The sequence below is a fragment of the Python bivittatus genome, unplaced genomic scaffold, assembly GCF_059951505.1.
Source record: "Python bivittatus isolate LINGU-HERP-01145 unplaced genomic scaffold, Pbiv_v1 ctg000690_np1212, whole genome shotgun sequence".
Classification (NCBI taxonomy): Eukaryota; Metazoa; Chordata; class Lepidosauria; order Squamata; family Pythonidae; genus Python; species Python bivittatus.
The window spans coordinates 819,194-840,257 of record NW_028277096.1 but is presented as its reverse complement, the minus strand read 5'-3'; the positions used below and the strand labels follow the sequence as shown (position 1 = coordinate 840,257).

At 37.9% G+C, this 21,064-nt stretch overlaps 1 protein-coding gene and 1 long non-coding RNA gene across 6 annotated transcripts in view; both read left to right on the top strand.

The window, feature by feature from the left end:
* LOC148214355 (uncharacterized) overlaps positions 1-21,064 on the top strand; it is a 169,086-nt gene that overhangs the window by 140,953 nt on the left and 7,069 nt on the right. The window lies entirely within an intron of this gene.
* On the top strand, positions 81-20,884 carry LOC103064779 (L-threonine 3-dehydrogenase, mitochondrial-like). Of its 5 annotated transcripts, none has more exons than XM_025172186.2 (9): positions 81-199; positions 9,945-10,139; positions 11,038-11,080; positions 11,485-11,555; positions 12,959-13,120; positions 13,213-13,385; positions 15,305-15,395; positions 16,756-17,025; positions 17,749-20,884. In XM_025172186.2, exons 2-9 carry the CDS (start codon positions 9,956-9,958, stop codon positions 17,895-17,897), a joined length of 1,143 nt encoding a protein of 380 aa, XP_025027954.1. In that variant the 5' UTR covers positions 81-199; positions 9,945-9,955; the 3' UTR covers positions 17,898-20,884. The 5 variants fall into 5 exon arrangements, with proteins under 5 accessions (XP_025027954.1, XP_025027957.1, XP_025027953.1 ...); XM_025172189.2 differs by lacking the exon at positions 81-199 and adding an exon at positions 8,082-8,138 and having other exon boundaries at positions 12,959-13,108; XM_025172185.2 differs by lacking the exon at positions 81-199 and adding an exon at positions 8,082-8,138.

Here is a 21,064-nt window from a genome sequence, read left to right as displayed (position 1 = left end):
CTCAGGGGCCGGTGCGTCGTGGAAAACTGCCAGAGCTGCTCGCTGGTGCCCAATCTGAGGGCGGAGTGGAGGCGAAGGTGGGAGGGATTTGCGGGCAGCTGCCGGCGCCGAAGTATAAAAGGAGGACGGCGAGCGTCGCGTGGGACTCCGCGGTGGGTGACTGGCGCTCTGGTGTGCCGCCTGGAAGAAGGAGCTGAAGGTGAGCAACCGAGGGCTATTCCGCCTTTCTCTCTCTCTGAAATCCGTTTCCTATAGTTCAGGGGCTCGTTATTTAATATATTTATTCATTTACTTATTCATTTTCTCGATCGGAAGAGGGTGATGCTCAGAAGCGCCCTTGGCTGCAACACCAGTTCCTCCAGTACTGTAGCATGTCTGGGAAGTCGGTTATGGGCGAGGACTGGTTGGAATGCCGTTTGCATATTTTCAGAAACAGCCTTGGCTGTTTAACTTTTTTTAAGCTCTGTCGTCACTTTTGCGGCTTTCCAGTTTTTCATCGATCTTGTACTGTCATAAATACTCCGAGGTGGCTAATAATCAAAATTGCTGCAAAACTGGTCATAGTCATATTGTTAAAAAGATTGATAGGGGTACCTTTTCCTCAAAGAAACATCCATTCTTAGAATACTTGTAGCCATCTTAGCCAAGAGTGGTCAGAGCTAGGGGCATCTGGAGCACAACTGGGGGCACACCATGTTGAGCCAAACTGGCTTAGGGATTCTTTCCTTATTTCTTCTCCCGATGTTTCCAGTGTACTAGTTCCAAACACCATAGATCTTCAAGTTTATTTTAAGATACATCCATGCAAGTAACTAAAGTATGAAGTTCCACCCTGCAGCATTTTTATTTCTTCTCAGAATGAATGAAACTGATCCAGTGCTTTCTTTTGAAGCATATGTAGCTGTTCTGTGTGTGTGTGTGTGTAAAGTGCTATATGCCTTGCTTTAGAAGCATTTAGTGTGTAATGTGGATTTTGTCTGGGGTTGGTAGAGTCTTTGTATATATATGCCTGGCAGTTTGCCTACAATGAGCAATGAGATTCATTTACAAAATTCCAGATTTACCTCCCAATTCAGGAAGATTTAATAACTTGCTATAAACTTTTTAAAAATCTTTTCCCCCCTTCCTTGGCTGTTACATTGACTCCTCATACTCCTATTTATGAATTTTTATCCTGCTTTTTTACTTTGACGCATCTTGCATTTGGTTCATTTCCTGTGAAATTCCCCCTAGTAGTGTTAGGCACTGAATCTAGCACTTTCGGTTTGCAGAGCATGGTCCCTCTCTTTCTTCACAGATAGGGTGGAGTTTGAAGAAAGCAAGAGGTATTTCTGCTAGCTTTCTTGGAAGTATTGAAAAAATCTTTTAAAAGCCTACAACTATTTAAAATAAATTTCCTCTTTCATTGCCTCCTGTAATAATACTGCCTGCTTCATGCTCTCCTCCTATGCTTGCTTTGTCATATTATTTAAATCTTTTCCTTTTTGCATGCTGTATGTAAAAGAATATGTCTCTGCAAATAGATCTCTATGTATTTGCATTTCATGGGTCACATACATACATTGCTAATGGACGTAGGAATATAAAAACTGCCTTATGCCAACTATGGTCATGTGTCTATCTAGCTCAGGTTTATGTAGGCTGACTTCTAAAGGCTCTGTGGGGCTTTGGAAAGAAATCTTTCCCAGTCTGACTTGGTGTCTTCTCATGCACTTGTTCTATCACAATTCTGCATTTAGTATTAGTATTCTTACCCCAACTGTATTATTTTTATTTATTCCTCACTTCCCTCTACCAGCTCACTACCTCTTCATTCTAAATTCCTTGACGTTATATTTTCCTTGCCTTGATTTCTTCCACCTCTGTGTTGTGCTTTTTTTTTTTTGGGTGCCTAAGGAAAAATGCTGATTCATCCTACCAGTGCATTCCTGAATCAGCTTCTTGTTTTCTCCAACGCTGCTTTGGTCTGGTTGAGTCATAAAATTGAACTCTTCAGCATCCTTTTCCAAGACTGATCCTCTGTGAATCTAGTCTGGGATTCTTTTCTGCTTATTTCTAATTACTGCATTGAAGTTCACCAGCATCACTAAGCATTTGTTACATCTATATCCTACCTGAAGCATCTTATGATTACACACCCATTGCAAAGTAATTATCTTGTCCATCTTCCCTAAAAACAAATGATCCTTCCACTCTCCACAGTGCTGTTTGGCTCAGTTACAAAGGATAGATTTCATTTGTGGCAGTCAAGTAGTTTGCCATCTGCTGGTGTTTTCAGTATATGTTCTGCTTCTATGTTGAATTTGTATTAACTCTTTTAGAAGATTTCAGAGTACCTTGTAATGATGAACTGAATGCATTCTGAAAGCAGTATTAAAATATAGATAAACTACAGGTGAAATGTAGTACGATTTGAAAGAAATGGATTGCATATCTGTGGATTTTTTGTTTTTAAAAAATGAGTTTTTATGAAGAATTCTAATGTAAAAAATAATTTATTATTATTAGCGCTGTGCTGACATCAGTATTATGCATGAGTTTTCTTCTGTGTCCTGGATTCATGGTGAAAGTTTGCAAGGAAAGCGATCAGTAATTACTGGTAAAATAGGTTGGAGTACTGTTTTTTATTAAAAACAAGATGTACGTTTAATACACGAATTTCCATTCATTTTACTAGGATCTATGACTGTCCCTTGATAGGGTTATGCTTTGAGACAACTTGGAATCCTTGTAAGGGCCAGGATTCTTTGATTCTTATAGAGCAGGGTTGAAAGGGACTTCCAGCCAGCATGGCCAGTTGTAAGAAGCAGCAGGAATTGCAGTCCAACAGTATCTAGAGGCCATTTGTTACCCATCCCATTATTGCTTTTTCTAACAGAAAAGTGGTATAATCTTTAAAGCAAATATAGTAGTTAATATGATCCATTAAATCAGTGTTGTCCAAACTTGGCCACTTTAAGCATGGCTGGCTGGGGAATTCTGGGAGTTGAAGTCCACTCATCTTAAAGTGGCCAAGTTTGGACAACACTGCATTAAATGAATTCTTATGACTCTAACATTTTTGGTGGAAAGTACCACTTTAAGGAATGTCTAACAATGATTTTTGAAACCCACATTAACCATTTTTATCATACGACAGATATCCATGCCACCCAAATCTCAGTTCATGTCCTTCTAACTCCAAGCACCCACTTTTTCATTCAAACCAAACAGCAAACTGTTTGTACAGTTTGTTACAGTACAATTTCAAATCAGGTAGATCCAATCCTCCTCTTTCCTTTGCATCTTATAACACATTATATTTAATGTGGTTTTTCCCCCGGCACACAAATTTAGATATATCCTTTTGCCACTGTTTAAATTGTGCATCAGTTGTCAAAACAGGTATTGTCTGAAACGAAAATATCATTGTAGGCAAGACATTAATTTTTATCATAGAAATTCTCCCCAGCAATGACAATTGTAGTTTCTCCCAACTTAACATGTCTTTTTTTAACTTCATTCCATGTCTTAATATAGTTATTTTGAAATAATATATAATTCATATTTGTCTTGGTGATATCCAGATATTCTACTTTCTTCTCAATCTTAAAACCCATTTTATTCATCAGTTCTGTTTGATCTTCTGTTTTCATGTTTTTTGTTAACATCTTTTGTCTTTTGTTTGTTGATCTTAAAACCTGCTAATGCACTGAATTCTTTTAGTTTTCCCATTAATATTTCAATTCCCTTTAAAGGATCTTCCAAACCAATACCAAGTCATCTGAAAAGCCCTAAACTTATAAGTTTCTTTTTTAGTCTTCACAATGCTCTCATCTTGTCTTATATCTCTATTCAATATTTCAAGAACCGAAATAAACAAAAGAGGAGACAGTGGGCATCCCTATCTTGTTCCTTTCTGTATCTCACAAGGCATTGTTAGAGCTCTATTAATTATTTGTGCTTTCAGTGAAGTATAAATCAGTCTTACCCAATTTATGAAGTTCTTTCCAAAGTTCATATCTTCCAAAACTTTGAACAAGAAAGCCCAGCTTAAACAAAGGCCTTCTCTGCATCTAATGTGGCTTGTTTTTCATTATGTTGCTCCAAATATTCCAACATGTCCAACATATTTCTAATATTGTCCTTTAACTATCTTTTAGGTAAAAACCCACATTGGTCCTCATGAATAAATTCTTCCATTTCTGATCTAATTGCTGAAAGATTAATTTCCTACCGTTTTTGAGAGGGAAGCATTCAGCTATAGTGGAAACCTTAAACGGGCCTAACATTGTTTTTTAAAAGCATATACACACACACTCTAAGCTCCCAAAATCCCACACACACACAAAAAACCCTCTTTGAATCTCATGGTCCTGTCTACTCAGTGTCATTCTCCTGCCCATTGAGACTGCCACTTTTGCAAAAAGTGTTATGTGCTGTACTCAGCTTCCAAAGCATGCCCATCCTCTCCTGGTGAGTGGGAGCTCATGTGACTGCCAAACAGAGAGAGAAATGAAATCCGTATCACAGCAGTTTCTTTTTCATTCTGACCATTGTCTGTCTTCTTTGCAGCCAGAACATGCAGTGTTTGCATGGTAGTATTTAGTTTACAGAAAAATGCCTTACAGTAGGCTTCAGAACTGGAAAAGTAACAGTTACACAAGCAGCTGTCACAAGAAGAGCTTGTAAGCAGCAACCACCACAATAAGGGTGGATCCGTGCTTTGTCTTTCCTATCTGGCTGCCAAGGCAGATCCTAAAGAGGAGAGGAAACTCAGAATTCCACTAATTATGACTATGCTCATAATAATAATTCTGCTACATTTTATATAGTGTTTTCACCATTCTCACAACAGCCCTATAAGAAATTATAGAGTGAGTGCCGTTTTTCTGGGAAGACACTAACAGCTGAAGCTGTGTGGGGCTTGAAGTTTAATTTATTTGCTATTTCCTACTTTCCTACTTTTGTCATTTAGTTTAGTTTAGTTTAGTATCATTTTGTCATTTAGTTTAGTTTAGTTTAGTTTAGTATCAGCCCTTCAAGATAGTCCAGACAAGAAAGCATACTATGAGTACTAACACTACATTTATTATAAGGTTACAGTACCAGAATCTTGCAAGTCTGAAAGAACATCTCTTCCTCCCCACCACTCCTGCCTCTACTTTCCAGGTATCTAGGGAGAGAGTTCCAGGAAACTAGGGATGGATACACTCAAAGGCCTTTCTATAATCAATGAAGAACATAGTGACTTCTTTTCGGTATTCTTTGGCTTTCTCAATTATCCAGCATGCATCATCAATAATGTGCATTCCTTGGCCTTTTCTAAAGCCAGCTTGAACATCTGGTATCTCTTTATCCATGCAGGGCTCTAATACAAACTCTGGTATGTACACTAACATAGTAAATGCTCCCAGGGGATATATTTGTCCTCCCCAAGCCAACATGCCCTTACAGGTAGTCCTCGCTTAACCACCGTTTGTTTAATGATGGTTCTAAGTTACAATGGCCTTGGAAAAAGTGCTTTACAACCTGTACTCACACTTACACCCTCCACAGTCACATGATTGCAAAAAACATCCATTGGGGAATCTGGATTCACTTAATGACCATGTGATTCGCTTAACAGCCATAGTGATTCATTTAATGACCATAGTAAAAATGGTCGTAAAATTGGTCTGGTCACGTGGTGACTCACAACGACCACTCTGCTTAACAACTGATTTTTCTGGTCCCTATTGTGGTCAGTAGGTGAGGACTACCAGTATATTTAAATGCATTACATAGGAAGTAATATTGCATTTGTTTGGTTCCCTTCTCTTTAAAATCTTCATATACTAATTGAAATTTCAGTTCTGAGTATGGATCCGATCTAACCAAAGTGGCACACAAAGGAGATACTAGGAGGACTCCCAAGACTTGCAGAAGTAAAAAACAGAAATTTAAAAGGTACCCCACTCTGTTCAGCAGTCAAATGAGGGCTGGGAATTTATGGAACAGGAATGTGGGGCAGTAGGGAGACATAGATGGAAGAGCCTCTGAGGCAAGTAAGTACAGTGGTACCTCGGTTCACGAACTTAATTCATTCCACGACTCTGGTTGCGAACTGAATTGGTTGCGAACCGAATCAAATTTTCCCATAAGGTTCAGTGTAAATACGGTTAATCCGTTCTGAACCATATGTATTTTTTTTTAAACCACAAAAATATGAAACAAAGTATGGTACAGTAAAGTATGGAGAGAGAGAGAACGCTAACCTTGCTTGAGGCGACTTCTGGCGTGGAGGACAGGAAGGCGGGTGGGGAGGCGGTTATTGCTTGGAGGGAGAGTCCCCCTCCCTACAGGAAGCCACGACCACGTGTCACAGCAGGGAAAATGGCCGCGGATCCTGTTCGTCACCTGATGCGGAGTTCACGAACGGAAGCAAAATTCTGCGAACGGTGCTGTTTGTGAACCGAATTGTTCGTGAACAGAAGCGTTCATGACCCGAGGTATTACTGTAGTCTGGAATAGGGTACCACTGACCAAATTATCAGTTCTGGCCTTTCATGGTGCAATATTTTCTTATATCTGGAGAGCCTAATTAAGTAGGATTTGGCAATAATTTGCTTTTCTCTATAGAAGGAATCCAAAATAGCCTTGTTAGCTATAAAAAAGATATTGAAGACCTTGTTAGGTTAATACATAATACAGATACTGTATAATTTTGGAACTATAATAATAACTCTAATAATTACAATTGGTTAAAAAATATGCTTAACACTGCTGCTTTGATTTCGAAAGAAACCAGTATATTCCTAACTGGGCTCTTTATTAGCTTTCTGCTAAAAATGGTCTTCCCTTACTACAAACAGAAGCTCTATGCCCAATGTCCAAAGAGGAGGCAACCTTTGAGGAGAAACTAGCATGATGCTCCAGAGGCATTATTAAGTCTTTTTTCTAAGATATGACAAACAGCTAAGTCTGCCCTTGAGTGACCACGTATAACGTGAACAGTCCTGTCATGCTGAAGAAGTTTATTCATTTTAGTTTCTATTTGTAATAAAACTATTTAATGTGTTTGTGCAGCCTTATACTGTACTTTCTGTTCTAAAACCTCAAAGCCACAATGTTCTTTATCATTTTTTTTAAGGATTATTAACTTTCTATAAATAGTTCTATTGATACTGAAAGGTGGCAGTATCTGATTTATATAAACATGTTTTTTATTCTCCTACAGAACAGGTGTTTCTGGTTATTTTGTTATGCTAGTAATGTGTCACATGGTAGCATGATATTAATTTATTAGCTGCCAGTAACACGGGCTTACATAAGTCTGATATGATATTTTGTGTTTTTTGAGTGCCGTATTAATAGTACTCTAAATAAAAGGGCCTCTTCCACTGATATCAGCTACATTAACACCATTAATTCATTCACACGGTGATGCTTTGTCCAAACAACTAGAAACCAGCAGTATTTGAGGGTTTATCGTGTTTCTGAATTTAAAATACATTTGCACTAATAGCCCATATGGCTTTGAACATGTGCCTTGATTACAGCTGGTGGTACAGAAAAGTATTTTCCAAAATGGAAAATTTTCCAATGCTTTATTTTTCTGTAGGAAACTCGCATCACTGGTGATTCACCTTTTCTTGTGCCAATTAGACCAAGTTTCATAGGGTGATTTCTTTTGAAACATTTTTGGGTGCAAAATGAATTTTTGGATATAAATTTAAGTACGCACATTCGTCTAAACTGCACTTTGAAATCACATCATCCCCATGTCGTTCTGTAACTGCAGTTCTCATAATGATCATGCTGAGTTCATTCAACCTCCCTGATTAGGGAAAGGAAAAATACAACTCAGCGCCCCTGGTCCAAAGAAAAACAGCAGTCCTGTAATGTATTTTCTTTAAATTTCCTTGCCTGGTCTGAGGTCATGTCCTTTGAAATTGAAAAAGAGGAGTATGATGTGTCCACTTTTTGCTGATACCACATGCACAGAACACACCCTTTTCTATGTAGTGAACAACTCCCAGTACCTCAGGAATTCTGATTGGCTTAGCAGAGAGGCTGTGCCCTATAAATATGCCTCTTTTGCTTTGCAGAGCCACTTGTACAAAAGACGGCAAGCTGATATATGTGGCATCACCAGTTTTGCACGGGGAGCAGAAAAAGTTTGCAGCTTTTTTTTTTTTGCACTGAATTGAAAGCAAATATTTTTTCTATCTGTAATATAAAACGTTATATGTTAAGTGAGGCAGAAAGAAAATGTAACTAGGAGAACTTTAGTCGTTTTCCTGAAACAGTTTAGGCTTGGTTCTTTTATTGATTTGCAAGATGCTACATTAATATTAAAGTTAGCTAAGTGCTTTGTGTGTGTTTTGGGGGATATTCTAAACTTAATGAATTCTGACCAAAATTCTAGTTATAGTATCTAAAGATGGTTGTTTGTATTTTTTTTTCTTTTTCTTTTTAACCTGTGAATTGTAACCCATCCAGAGATGCTGTGGAGACAGGAGTCTCCAAATTGAATTATTATGTTTATAATTATGGTTATGATTATTAGCCTTTCAAATGTTAGAAAGTGATTTCTTTGGGTTTTTTGTTTCATTAGCAAAGGAGGGAGAAAAATTCTGTAATTTCATCAATAGCTGGAGTTTGTAATTGAACTTCCTAACTTCTGTGTTAGCTTGACAAAGAATAGCTAGGACAATCTTAATTCTGGCTGATTCTAAATAGCTATAAATAACGTGGCATAATTAGTCACCAAAACAGTGAATAATATAATAGTCTGTTTTCCGAGCTCTCTTACAGTGAAATCAATAGTAAATTGTGCTAAAGTTGTATGTTTGGCTGTGAGCTGAATAGCAGGATTTAATTTTGGTTTGTGGTATCTGGAAGATTATGTACTTTCGCAGCGCTGAATTGGAGACTATATGAATTTAGTGGGTTGGTTTTACCATTTATATATATATATATATTTATTTGAACAGATGCAACACTTTCACAGAAGTTATGTGAATATTTGGCAGCCTTAATAGGATGGCTGTAATTTATGGAAATTGCCTGTGGAACATACCACATTAATTGGTATCATTGAGTGCTGCTCTGTAGAATTTATTATCATTGCAGTTATGTTTTTAACAAATAATCAGAAGATAGATAGATAGATAGATAGATAGATAGATAGATAGATAGATAGATAGATGGGAACTTCCAGTATTATCTGCATTGGATCAGTCATACTTCAAATAATCTATGATGTGTTTTGGCCACCAAGGGTAATTTTGCTGAAATTCAGCAATGCAGTTTCTGGGATCTATAATTAAGGGTCTTGCTCATCTCTAATCTACAGTCACCTTTCCTAATCTGGTGTTTTTCAGATGTGTTGCAAGGGCAATTCCCATCATCCCCAGCCAACTCAGCAGTGGCTTTGTGGTTGAAGATTATGGGAATTATTGCTGAATGTGTCTGAACAGCTTCAAATTGGGAAGGGTTCATCAATACCAAGAGTAGGCAATCTTTAGTGCCAGGACACATCTGAAGTTTGGGGAGTGTGAGGTTGACCCATATAAAATAACAGCAAGAATGGCATGGCTATTTACAACCTTCCCATATATTAGGAGAACTAGTTTCTAAATATGCTCAAATGTCATTCTAGTGAGAACATTGTGAATCCTAAAGACATTGCAGGTAATAAATAGGATTTTAGATACTGGTTTACATTTGGAGTTTGCCAGCATCCCATTTATTTATTTAGATTATATTTTTAAAAATCAAGAGGGGCGGGGCATCTGGTAGCATCAGAGGAGATGGCTGGAGAGCATATTATGTGCTGCAGCTGACAGAGCTGCTGTTTATGTTCTGTCATTTTTTATCAGGAGAATTATTGGTACCTTCCTAGAACTTCAGAAACCAAACTGGGCATTTTGCATTGATGAAACAACTACTCAAGGACTTCCTTTCTTTATCTTTTCCAGACACTTGAAAAATGCCTGTGATCAGGAATTTGAGCCATGCTTTCAAGCATCTGTTGAACAAACCTGGCTGTGGTTGTCAGGTTGCTCTTGTGCCTGTCAGATGTCTTGGTATCTCACCCCGGCAGGTGCCATCAGATGCCAGCTTTCATTCAGTATCTTTTTCAGAAACTGATCATCCACGGGTATTAATTACAGGTCAGCCCAATTTTTAGATGCTACTTCAGAATTGTTTTCGTGTGTGGTGTTTTAATTTATTCTTTACTAATTGTATACAACCATGTGAGTTGATATTCATTTGATTTCTATTTAAACACTAGATTTGTGTGGCACTTAAATGAGTTGGAGCCCAATTTTTTTTCATGCTGTGGTTCAGCTCTTCCGCTTAATCCAGGCTATAGCAATTCCATAACTAAAGAACAGAAGCTTTGCTCCCAAAGCACTTCTAGATAACAATAGGGCTTTGGAAATAGAGAATCTAGTTCCCATCTGGTTCTTGTGCATTACAGATCATTTTCTCCTAGAGCCAGAGACCTAGAAAATAAGGATGCTTGTCTTTTATAAGGTGGTTGCTACTCTTATCGCTCACAATTCACAGTGGTGTCTTGCTTAGCCCCTGTAGCAACACTTTCACATGGGTTTAAAACAATCTCTTTTCAAGCTGCCTTTCCATAACTATTTCTGTACACTTGACACTGTGATTCGGGGCTTGTTCTATTTACTGGAATCCTTATAACTTACTTCCCCAATTTGATCCCCTTCAAATATTTTGGACTTCAGTTTCCATCAGCCCAAGCTAATGTATGATGGGCACCATATGCCTACAGTACTAAATGTTGCCTCATAGTATAGACAGATGACCCTGAAAGGCATCTTATATATAGAAAAGGTAATTCAGTTCAGCCATTTTCAGTAATTTACATCTGTTAAAGTGCTAAGGTTTAATCAGTCTACTAAACTTTTCTGTGAAAAATTTTCTAGGAACATCAACATCTCCTGTACACACGCCATCATCTTAGATGGTCCTTATAAATGAGTTTTAAATAAAAAAAGATTTCCAACTATAACTTACATACATTATACTCTTGCTTTTCAGGGGGACTAGGCCAGCTTGGAGTAGGACTTGCTAAGTTGTTAAGGTAAGCATTAATTTTCATTGCTTCTGTTAATAATAAGAAGCTCTGGTATCTTTTTAAAAAGATTATAGAGTTTCCTGTGCATTTTCATGTTTCCTTGCATCTATGATGAGCAGATAGAGACGAGGCATTGGTTTGGTAATATATCATGTTGACCCTATTTTGGGGGAGGTGGGGTGGAAGAAGAAAATAATACAATAATAGGTTTATCATAGAAAATGGTAAGTGAATCTATGCCTAGTTGGCTATGCTTATTTTGGGGGGTGATGGGGGAAGGGTTGACAACATCAGTATTACGGAGTGCAGAAAGTATGGATTAAAAGGTGCATCTCGTATACCAGAATAGGTTTATTCTAAGAGCTGAGTTCAAAATCAATATGCAACATTAATTGTGGTGTTTTCTCTAGAAAACGCTTTGGAAAGAACAATGTGATTTTGTCAGATATTAGAAAGCCCCCTGATAGTGTCTTCTATAGTGGTAAGTACCATATTAAACTAAGAGAAATATTCAGTGTTTATATTCTAGGAGTTTTTGTTCTTTTCTACAAGGAGATTTTCTTTCAGTTAAACCTTGGGCTTTTGGATATTAATCCTTACAATCATCCTTGAAGTATATGATGCAAGCTTGTAAGTTCCTCCCCAGCTTTTCCCCCTCTTTCAGGCAGTGAGTGTTGCCCACAATGAAAGATGAATTGAGTTCATGATATTTTTAGCATTCCCAAAATATTCTCTGGAGGTTGCTGCAATAGCAGCTAAACTGGTTCTGTTATTTTTGTGATAAACCAGCCATAAGAAATGAGAACAGGAAACATAATGTTATATACACTGTTTAATTGGTTCTGTGCTGGGGAGGCAACAATATGATAGAGTACATTATGGCTTGGCAGCAATAGAGCATCATGAGACACAATTTGATCATACTACTATTGTTTTTGTCTCTGGGTTCTTGCAGTTCTTCAGAAACCTTGCAAAAATTGCTTGATAGGAGATTAGTGTGTATGTTAAAGAAAACAAACCTGTCATTATCTTAAGTGATTAATTTGACCTAACCTAATTGGGGTGTTGCTAACTCATTGCCTGAGTTTTAAATATGACAGAGGATATGTAAAAGAAAATTCTGTGACATTCCACACAGCAAATACATATTTAAAGCAGTGTTTCAATCGCTGTGTCAACCTCAGTTTTGGCCAACCAGCATGATTCTATCTCCACCATGCCTCCTTTGAATGCTATAACTCACTGAAATGAGCTCTCTACCCCAAGTGTTGTATGCTCTATAAAGTGATGTGTTGTGCAATTTTTTAAAATATATGTCTGAAATTCTGTTTAAGGATGGTATAAGTGGTCTGACATAGTAATATTCTTTTGGAAGCAAAGAAATTAAAGCAAAAGCTGTTCTTTGAAACAAGCATAATCTTTGCATTAAGTAAGATCTGTCTTTCTAAGGTCCCTCTCACACCGTGACAATGCATAGCTTTTTCAGAGGGTTACGGAAGCTCTTGTTCTTGTTGTATATGCTAAATGCCTTTTTTATCTTGTCATGGTTTTTGGTTGAAATAGTTTTGCAGATGTTCATAGGTCTTCAAACTATGTAATCTGCCCTAGATAAAATGAAATTCATTCCAAATGTATCAAAGCCCTGCAGCAACTGAAGTGTGTTCATGGATACACACGTCATGCATTTGCACATCCTACATATTTGTACATGCTACTGTATTACAAATGTAGTGATCCATAAAGAACATGGAATTGGAAATTCTTGAGATCATAATGCATTCAGCAAATTCCTTCTCAAAATAAAGATGCCATTAACTGAATCTACAAGCTGTTGACATCTTCATCACAGCTCAGGTGGTTTTAACCCTTCTTTTTTCTCCTTAGGTCCTTTCATCTACTCTGATATTTTGGATTACAAGAATCTTCGTGAGATAGTGGTGAACAACAGGATTACTTGGCTATTTCATTACAGTGCTTTGCTCAGTGCAGTTGGAGAAGCCAACGTCCCTTTGGCAAGATCTGTGAATATCACTGGTATCTCTCAACGTATTTAGCATTTTTGTTTAGATATTCCTACCTCACTCTAGAAGTCTTGTTTTTTGGTTTGGGGGTCTAACAACTCTGTTTGCTATTCCCAGGACTGCACAACATTCTTGATATAGCTGCTGAGCATAGTTTGAGACTCTTTGTTCCCAGCACAATTGGGGCTTTTGGACCAACTTCCCCTAGGAATCCAACTCCTGATCTCTGCATCCAAAGGCCAAGGACAATCTATGGAGTCTCTAAGGTTCATGCCGAACTTATGGGAGAGGTAAGAATAAGCATTTTGTTACAAGAATTGCCTTGTTTTTTTCATGTTTACACATATAAATAGGAAATGCTACAAAAGCCCCTAGCTGAATTTTTCTTTCATTTTTCTTCTTATAACTAGGTTTTGAGTTTTCCTGTACCATTGAAATATTAGCCTAAAACCATAAATTAAATAAACAAATATTGGAGGTTTCTTATGGCTTGTTGTTATTGTTTTTGCACTGATACTCTCTTAACTTTAGTCTTTGCAGATGTGTTTCAGTTACAAGAGAAATTAAACAGCAGCAAGTACCTTAAAGATTAGTAGGCATATTAAGAAGTGAGCTTTTAGTAGCCACAGTGCCAAAAGGCTTAGTATGTTGAGCAAAACTGGTAAATACTGAAGAACAATATATTTTTTCAGCATTGTTGGTCATTAGATTCTGTCTAGATTCAAGTGGATAGGAGTCAGCATACTGTATAAAATAATATCAAAATGTGAATTACTGGATTTCTTAAATCTGGACATAATCCCTAAAAGTTTGGCAAAAATGCTACACACATGTGGCAATTGATATCCCACTGAACTTTCAAGCTATCAGTTAGTCCTCTGTTACAGTAAACAGAAGAAAGATTGGTAGCTAAATCCATTTCAGACCCTTGAATTTTTATTGCCATCTTAAATAACTGAAGTAAACCTTCAGCACACATGAACACAGCTATAATATACATCAGCATTATTGTAGCAAGATAGTGTGTTCTAGAAATGGAAAGAACATATCCTTACTTTGGATTAATATGTTTTTATTCTATAGTATTACTTGACTATGATCACTTTGAGGCTAGTTTGGTGTCATGGTTAAAGGCACCAGGCTAGAAACTGGGAGACCATGAGTTCTAGTCCTGTGGCACAAAGCCAGCTGCATGATTTTGAGCCAGTCATGCATTCTCTTCCAGTCCCTGGCAAGCCATAAATGTTGCCAAGAAAACCACAGGGACATTAACCAGTTCATTTTCTTAAATAAAACGCATGTGCTACAACTCTACTTCAGTTAGCTTTTTTAGAATGACCCAGAGAGTAGAAACAGAAGTTTTCTGGTGTTACTGAAGCTAAATAGTCTTTCTCCAGTATCACAATGAATCCGTGGCTTCTTGAGACGGATTCTTCAATCTTTCCCTGGCAAGCTATTGCAGTTTCCACTAGACCAGGGTTTTTCAACCTTGGCAACTTTAAGACGTGCGGACTTCAGCTCTTAAAGTTGCCAAGATTGAGAAACCCTGCACTAGATTCTTTCTTTGGATTTGGAGATCAGAATGCAGCCAAGAAGACATCACATAATGGCCTCCACAGTATTCCTGCTCTCCAAAGCCAATTCTCTTTCACTACCCCTTTGGCCAGAAACAATCCTCCCTTCTGCTCGCTAGCTTTCATGCTTCTGGTTTCATTTAATCTGGTTTGCCCTCTGCCACTTTCTGGGTGCATTTTCAACTGCTGCATGTATGTTTGCTTCCACATAAATCAAGACCTTTATTAAGGTCCTGGATCCCATGGAAGCTAATACAGATTTTCTGAAGATGTAAGCAATGAAATGTGCAATTTATTTATTCATTCAAGCAATCAATTTATATGACCACAAATGCCTGCAGGGAAGTTAACATGACTGGGAGCAAGGTTTTATCTGGAGCTCTTGGATACTAGAGATTCACATCGTATCAGGTTTTAATGAGAGCTGAACCGTTCACTATGAATGGTTATTTTTTTACAGTGAATGTTGTCTCTTAAAATATACTATTTTATATTAGCAATCAATCTCAAAAATATAGCATATAAAGCTTTGATTTGCAACAAGTAACTATGTTTACCTTGGCACTGATCACAATTAATGGTGCCTCTTATTTCTTTCTCTCTTCTCCTTTTAATTGTTTGTGTGTGTGTGTTAGTACTATCATTATAGGTATGGGCTAGATTTCCGGTGTCTAAGGTATCCTGGCATTATCTCAGCTGATTCCCAGCCAGGTGGAGGAACAACTGGTAAGAAAGCTGCTGCAATTTAATATTTTATTTTTATATTGGCAGGGGACTAATTTAGCCAGTAAAATATAAAGGCAGAGCCACAGGAAAAGTAAGGAGTTCTGCTTACGTTTGTGACTGTGTGTTCATTTTTCATGCAAAAGCCATTCTCTTGCTGAGAGCTCTGTAGGTCCTTGACAGGCAGTCAGAGAAACTGGGCAGGGGGTGGGAGGCAAAAAGACTACTAATGCAGAGGAGGAGTTACTGGGTGCTTCTCAAATTATTTCTGTAACACACGGCGGTAATTGGCTGAATCAGCTGCTTCCAGACGCCCTGTTGATGTCACAGGGCAGGCTGCCGGAATGCCAAGGCAGGCAGCTTCTGCCATTTTAACCCTCTGATTGCCATGGAAGATTTGCAGATTAAGGGCTTGTGGGAAGCTGTCTACTTTGACTGCAGACAAAGTTTCTGCAGAGTTTCTGCAGACAAAAGGCAGACCTCATGGAAAGGTGGAATAATATAGTTGTGAGGAGTGCAGGAGACTTGTTCCAGGAGCTTATCTCTGCAACCCCCCTGCTCTGGGGAGTGATTGGGCTGAGGTTTTGGAGGATCAGGAGGGAGGTCTGTCTTGTTACTGGCTTCTGTGTTGTCATATTCTTTGGGGTGAAGGCGATCCTGAAGCTGTAGATCTGTTACTTGCATTTTGTTTTGTCTCTGTGGTGTTGAGATAGGAGTCCTCATCTGTTTCTCTGCTTTATTGGATTTATGGGCCACAGCATCATTACTGTGGCTGGTCTGGTTTCTCCTCTTGCCTCTGGATGGCATTTTTGGGTTGTAGGGTTGAGCCAGAAGGGGTGAGGCCAGTCACAAGCCGGGAGCTTATTTCAGGAGCTGCTAGTTTGTTGCCATCTTGGCTTTTCCCCCTTTCTCAAATTATTTTTTAGTTAGTCCTTATTTCTCTCTCTGGTGGCTACCTTTAATCTTCATTTCTCAACTCCTGGGAATGAAAACTTGCTGGTAGAGGCCACCAGGATGCTCAGATTTTGATGAGGAATCTATTCCAGACCAGGGACTAAAGTGACAGTTTTTCTTCAACATACTTTTATGCATTTTTCTTTTAAAAACTACATGAATAATATAAATAGATGTAGTTTGGCCCTGGGCCACAAAAGGCACACCAAAAGACTCACCTCTATTTTAATTATGTTAGTTCCTTTTAAATTTTCTATGTGTATCATATTAAACTACTCCTCTAAGCATCATCCTTTCATTTTACCTTTTGTTGGTACATATTGATAGTCTGCTCTTTTATACATGACTGGGGTTTCAGCTAGTGTTATACCAACTGAACCAGGTGTGCTGCCATCTTTTCTTCTGCTAGATTATGCTGTCCAAATTTTCCATGATGCTATCAAGACTGGAAAGTTCCAATGCAATCTTAAACCAGATACCTGCTTGCCAATGATGTATATTGATGACTGCCTTAGAGCTTCTTTGGAGATCATGGAAACACCTGCCGAGCAGCTGAGCATGAGGACTTACAACATCAGTGCCATGAGTTTTACACCTGAGGAGCTGGTTCAAGAGGTCCAGAAGCATATTCCAGAACTTGAAGTTGTCTACAACGTAGATCCTGTTAGGCAAGCCATTGGTTAGTACCTGGCTTTGGGCTTTTACAATGTTGTATGTTTTCATCCTGTATTTTCATACAATATGACAGTGGGCTGGGTGGATTGGGTACCGGTTTGTTCTTTGAATCTGGTTCAGAGATTTTTTTTAACAAGGTGTATAAGATGTGAGGAATTCTAATGCTAGGCCTAGCAAAGACTTTAAGCTGTTTAATTGCACCAGTTAACATAGATGGACCTCAGCTACTGTAAATATTTTTTTATTAAAAAAAAAAGAATCCTAAGCTGCAACAAGTCAGCTTTTGCCTTTTGTTTTAAGGGTTTCTCTTTTATACATTTTCAGGAGTTCATATAAGATATAAGCTCAATATTTGTGCCAAAGTGTATATTTAAAACTTAGCTAGATTTTCTACCTAATAACTTGAAAGGGGGTGACTTTCAAATGGGATTGTAATGGCTGGGTTCTAAAAGCTCATAAATATGCATGCAGATACCTTAAACAATATATTCTATCTCCAGTGAGGAAGAAATTCTTGCAGCAGAAGTCGCTTTTTTTGCACAGTGTATTAGAAGAGAGTTTGGCATCTCTTCCTTCCCTTTCCAAACATCTCTATTTGAAGATTGCTGCTTCCTGAAGTTACTCTCCCTAAGTGGGAAAAAAGGGGAATTCTTGGATTGGACTTTAAAAGCCCAAGGACCTTGTCTTTGATTTAATCTATGTGTTTTTCTTTCTTTCTTTGTCATAGCTGACAGTTGGCCAATGATTTTGGATGACAACAATGCTCGTGAAGATTGGGGATGGAAACATGATTTCGATCTTCCAGATCTGGTGACCACCATGTTCAACTTCCTTAGCTCTGTCCGTTCCATTTCCAGAGTTGCTCGAGTCAACTAAGTCTTTATATGATGCAACGTCCAGATGTCTCACAGCTCTTCATCTACTAAGATTTGAAGCAGCCTGCTATTTGAACAGGATTGCTGATCTCTCAATTTGCTTTTCTTTTTGCTAAAGAAATATACATGCACACATACATACATATACATTTGCTAAAGATTTACACACAGACACATACATGCATACATTGAGAAGAAGTTTGTATGCACTTCTAAAAGCTATCTAGCTATTGGGACCCTCAGGAAATACTTGTTCATAAGCTGCAGATTGCTTGCTCTCCTAATTCTAAATGTTTGTCTGGAATATACTCTTCTTTTGTTGTTTCGTTTAGTCTTCATATGCCAATATATTATTTGGCTGTTGGATAATATGTTTTAGGGCTATGCATGCTTCAGTAAGGATTTGGAAGAAGTACTTTGGAACTCACAAGAACACAGCACCTCTTTGCTATTCATTAAAACAGCCACTTCTTTTTTTTCAGAATTCTATTTAAGCCTAACCAAAAATGCTTCTGCAGAAGGCTGAAAAAATTGGGCTAGTATAGTGAATTATCAGAGAAGTGCTGAGCTTGTTTAAGGACCAAAGCATCTCTTATTATTTGAAGTGTGCACAGCATTAATAGCTATAACTAAAACTAAATTATGTCCCACCTTGAATTTCCTGGGCTAGAGAAAGTAGATGGCACGGGAAGAGGGAGCATTAAGGAGAGACTTTGCAGAAGAGAAGCATGATTCTCAGCTCCTGGTTGGAACTGTGATTCTCTGACAGTTTGTTCCACCCTGAACTTCCTGCTCTCACATTCATGGAAAACTGAACACAACTGCATAGTCCCCTGGAAGGATTAAGTATTAGGTCTTATGTTTGTAATATTTGTAAGCTCTTTGTCCACTAAGGCCCTCCCATAGCTTCACAAAGTTAAACTTGTTTCAGGATGCTATATTTTCTAAGAGAATACACTTGTACATTGTTGCAAGTATCCCCCAAGTCTGCAAGTCTGCGGCATCAGGAAGCAAATGACAGGAAAAACTTGGGGGATACTTGCAACAGTGATAACAGCTGGAAAATGGTGCTGTGAAGGTTTTTCCTGTTATTTTGCCTCTATGAATTGCATAATGCCGTGGAAATTCAAACCAGATTACATAAAATTCAGATTAAATCTATGAATGTATTTATAAATTATGGTGTCTTGGGATATGCTTCTGTGTTTCTGCTTTTAGGTATTCTGATATCACTGAAAATATAAAAGATTAAAAAATGCAGTTTAATTCCTTCCCCAATCTACTATAAATGTGCTCATTTGCTTATGAAAGGGATTTTTTTCTTCTCTGCCTTTGTTTTATGTTGATGCTTTCAACATTCCATAGCTCAGATTAATTTATAGATAGATGCTGTTTGCTCAACTTTGGACTCTTTCATTCTGTACTGTATGTCAAAGTAAAAATAGGACCAGTCTATAGGAAACCTTGGAGAAAGCTGATATTGTAGCTTAGTCTTGAATTGGGCAAGAATATGTCCTTCTCTCAGAGCAGAGGAATTAAATATGAATCCAGGTATTTCCTCTTCAGGTAATGAAATGTGTTACATTTTAGACTTACTCCTTTGCTCTCAACTTTCCTAAAGCCTTGGACTTTCTCTTAAATACTTGTGGAGTCCCTCAAGTTAGTGGTCATTTTTTAGCAATCCTGGGTCAATTCCCAACTGAAAAGCCCTAGACCAGCAACGTTTCCTTTGACAAGGTATAAACATATTTAATTTATCTCTTTATTATGAATTATATGCCTCTCAGTTCCAAAAAGGCTCTGAGAAGCTTACAAATGATACAAAAATAGAAGAATTAAAAGAAAACATAACCAAACCCAATCACAATACAATAACCACTGGCACCAAAGAAAACAATTCTGGCAACAATGTTCACCTATTGCGGGAAGAGGACCTGCTGCACCATAGGTCCCCAAAGACTTTCCAGAACAACCAGGGTTTGGCAGATTTCCTGAACACAAACGGAGTTGGCACTGTCCTGACCATCTAGGGTCAGGGTCACTTTGTGATAAGCGGTGATTGTTTTCATACCATTGCTGTGGACTTCCTGAAGACATGTTTTGGACATCGTTGGAGGGGGACACATGACCAGTGTGGCCTGCTCAGTGGCCCACTGATGTTCTACAACCATGGTGCGTGGTTGTCTTCTATAGCTGCTGCCCTTTGAATTCTCAGGAGATAGAGGTTGTACTCAAATATTTTAATTTTTGTTACATCGCTGTGCATGCCTGAAGCACTTATGCTGCAATACAATAGACATCTTGCCTAGATTTAGAATTTCTCTTGGAATTTTAGCTCTGAGAGAGGATTGAACTTTTGGTCACTGCTGTCACCACCAGCACAGTTCAGATTACAATATTTGGCCCAATGGGTCTGCTAAGCAAAACCCAATCAAGTTTACAATGTTAAGAACTTATTAAAAATAATTTCCACATGGAGGTCACTTTGATCTTGAAAAACAGTCTCAAGTATTTTCTTTATTAAATACAAATGTCTTGAGTGAATTACATAACTCTCCTTTTTTCTGTGATATGAAATAATTGATATGCAAGATTTTTTTTTCAGTCTGATTTATTCTAAAATGGTGAAAGACAACTGAGGCTGCTCTGGTAAGACCAGGATATTAAAATCAAAATTCTCAATTTGGGCAAAGGTTTGGACTGTGAGTTTTAGTTACTGTTTTATGAAGATATTTAAGGATTGTGTTTCCCTTGTGGAATATATTGTAATCAAACCTTTGTATTAGTCTGTATGTCCAGTGAATTTAATGGGATTTAGCATTCATACATTTTGTCAGTTCTGAATTGCAGTTTCTTTTATCAGGAAGGAATATTTGTCTCCAGAATAAGAGTAAAATACATACTGTATATATAGGAGTTTTCTCTCCTTCCCCTGCCACCCCACTGAAAGTTATCAGTACTATTTGAATAAAGTCCTAAATGCATAGATCTGTGTTGTTTTTGTCTACTTACTGTATGTGAGTATCAATTGCAATTGCTTGGCAACAGTGCTACTCTTAGAAAAAGAAAGTGGCTGGTATCTATCTCCGCCTTCCTCTTGTGTTAAAAAAGGCATAAATGTTTGCATCAAAAATAGAAACATTCAGAAATGCGTAAGAAAATATTTTA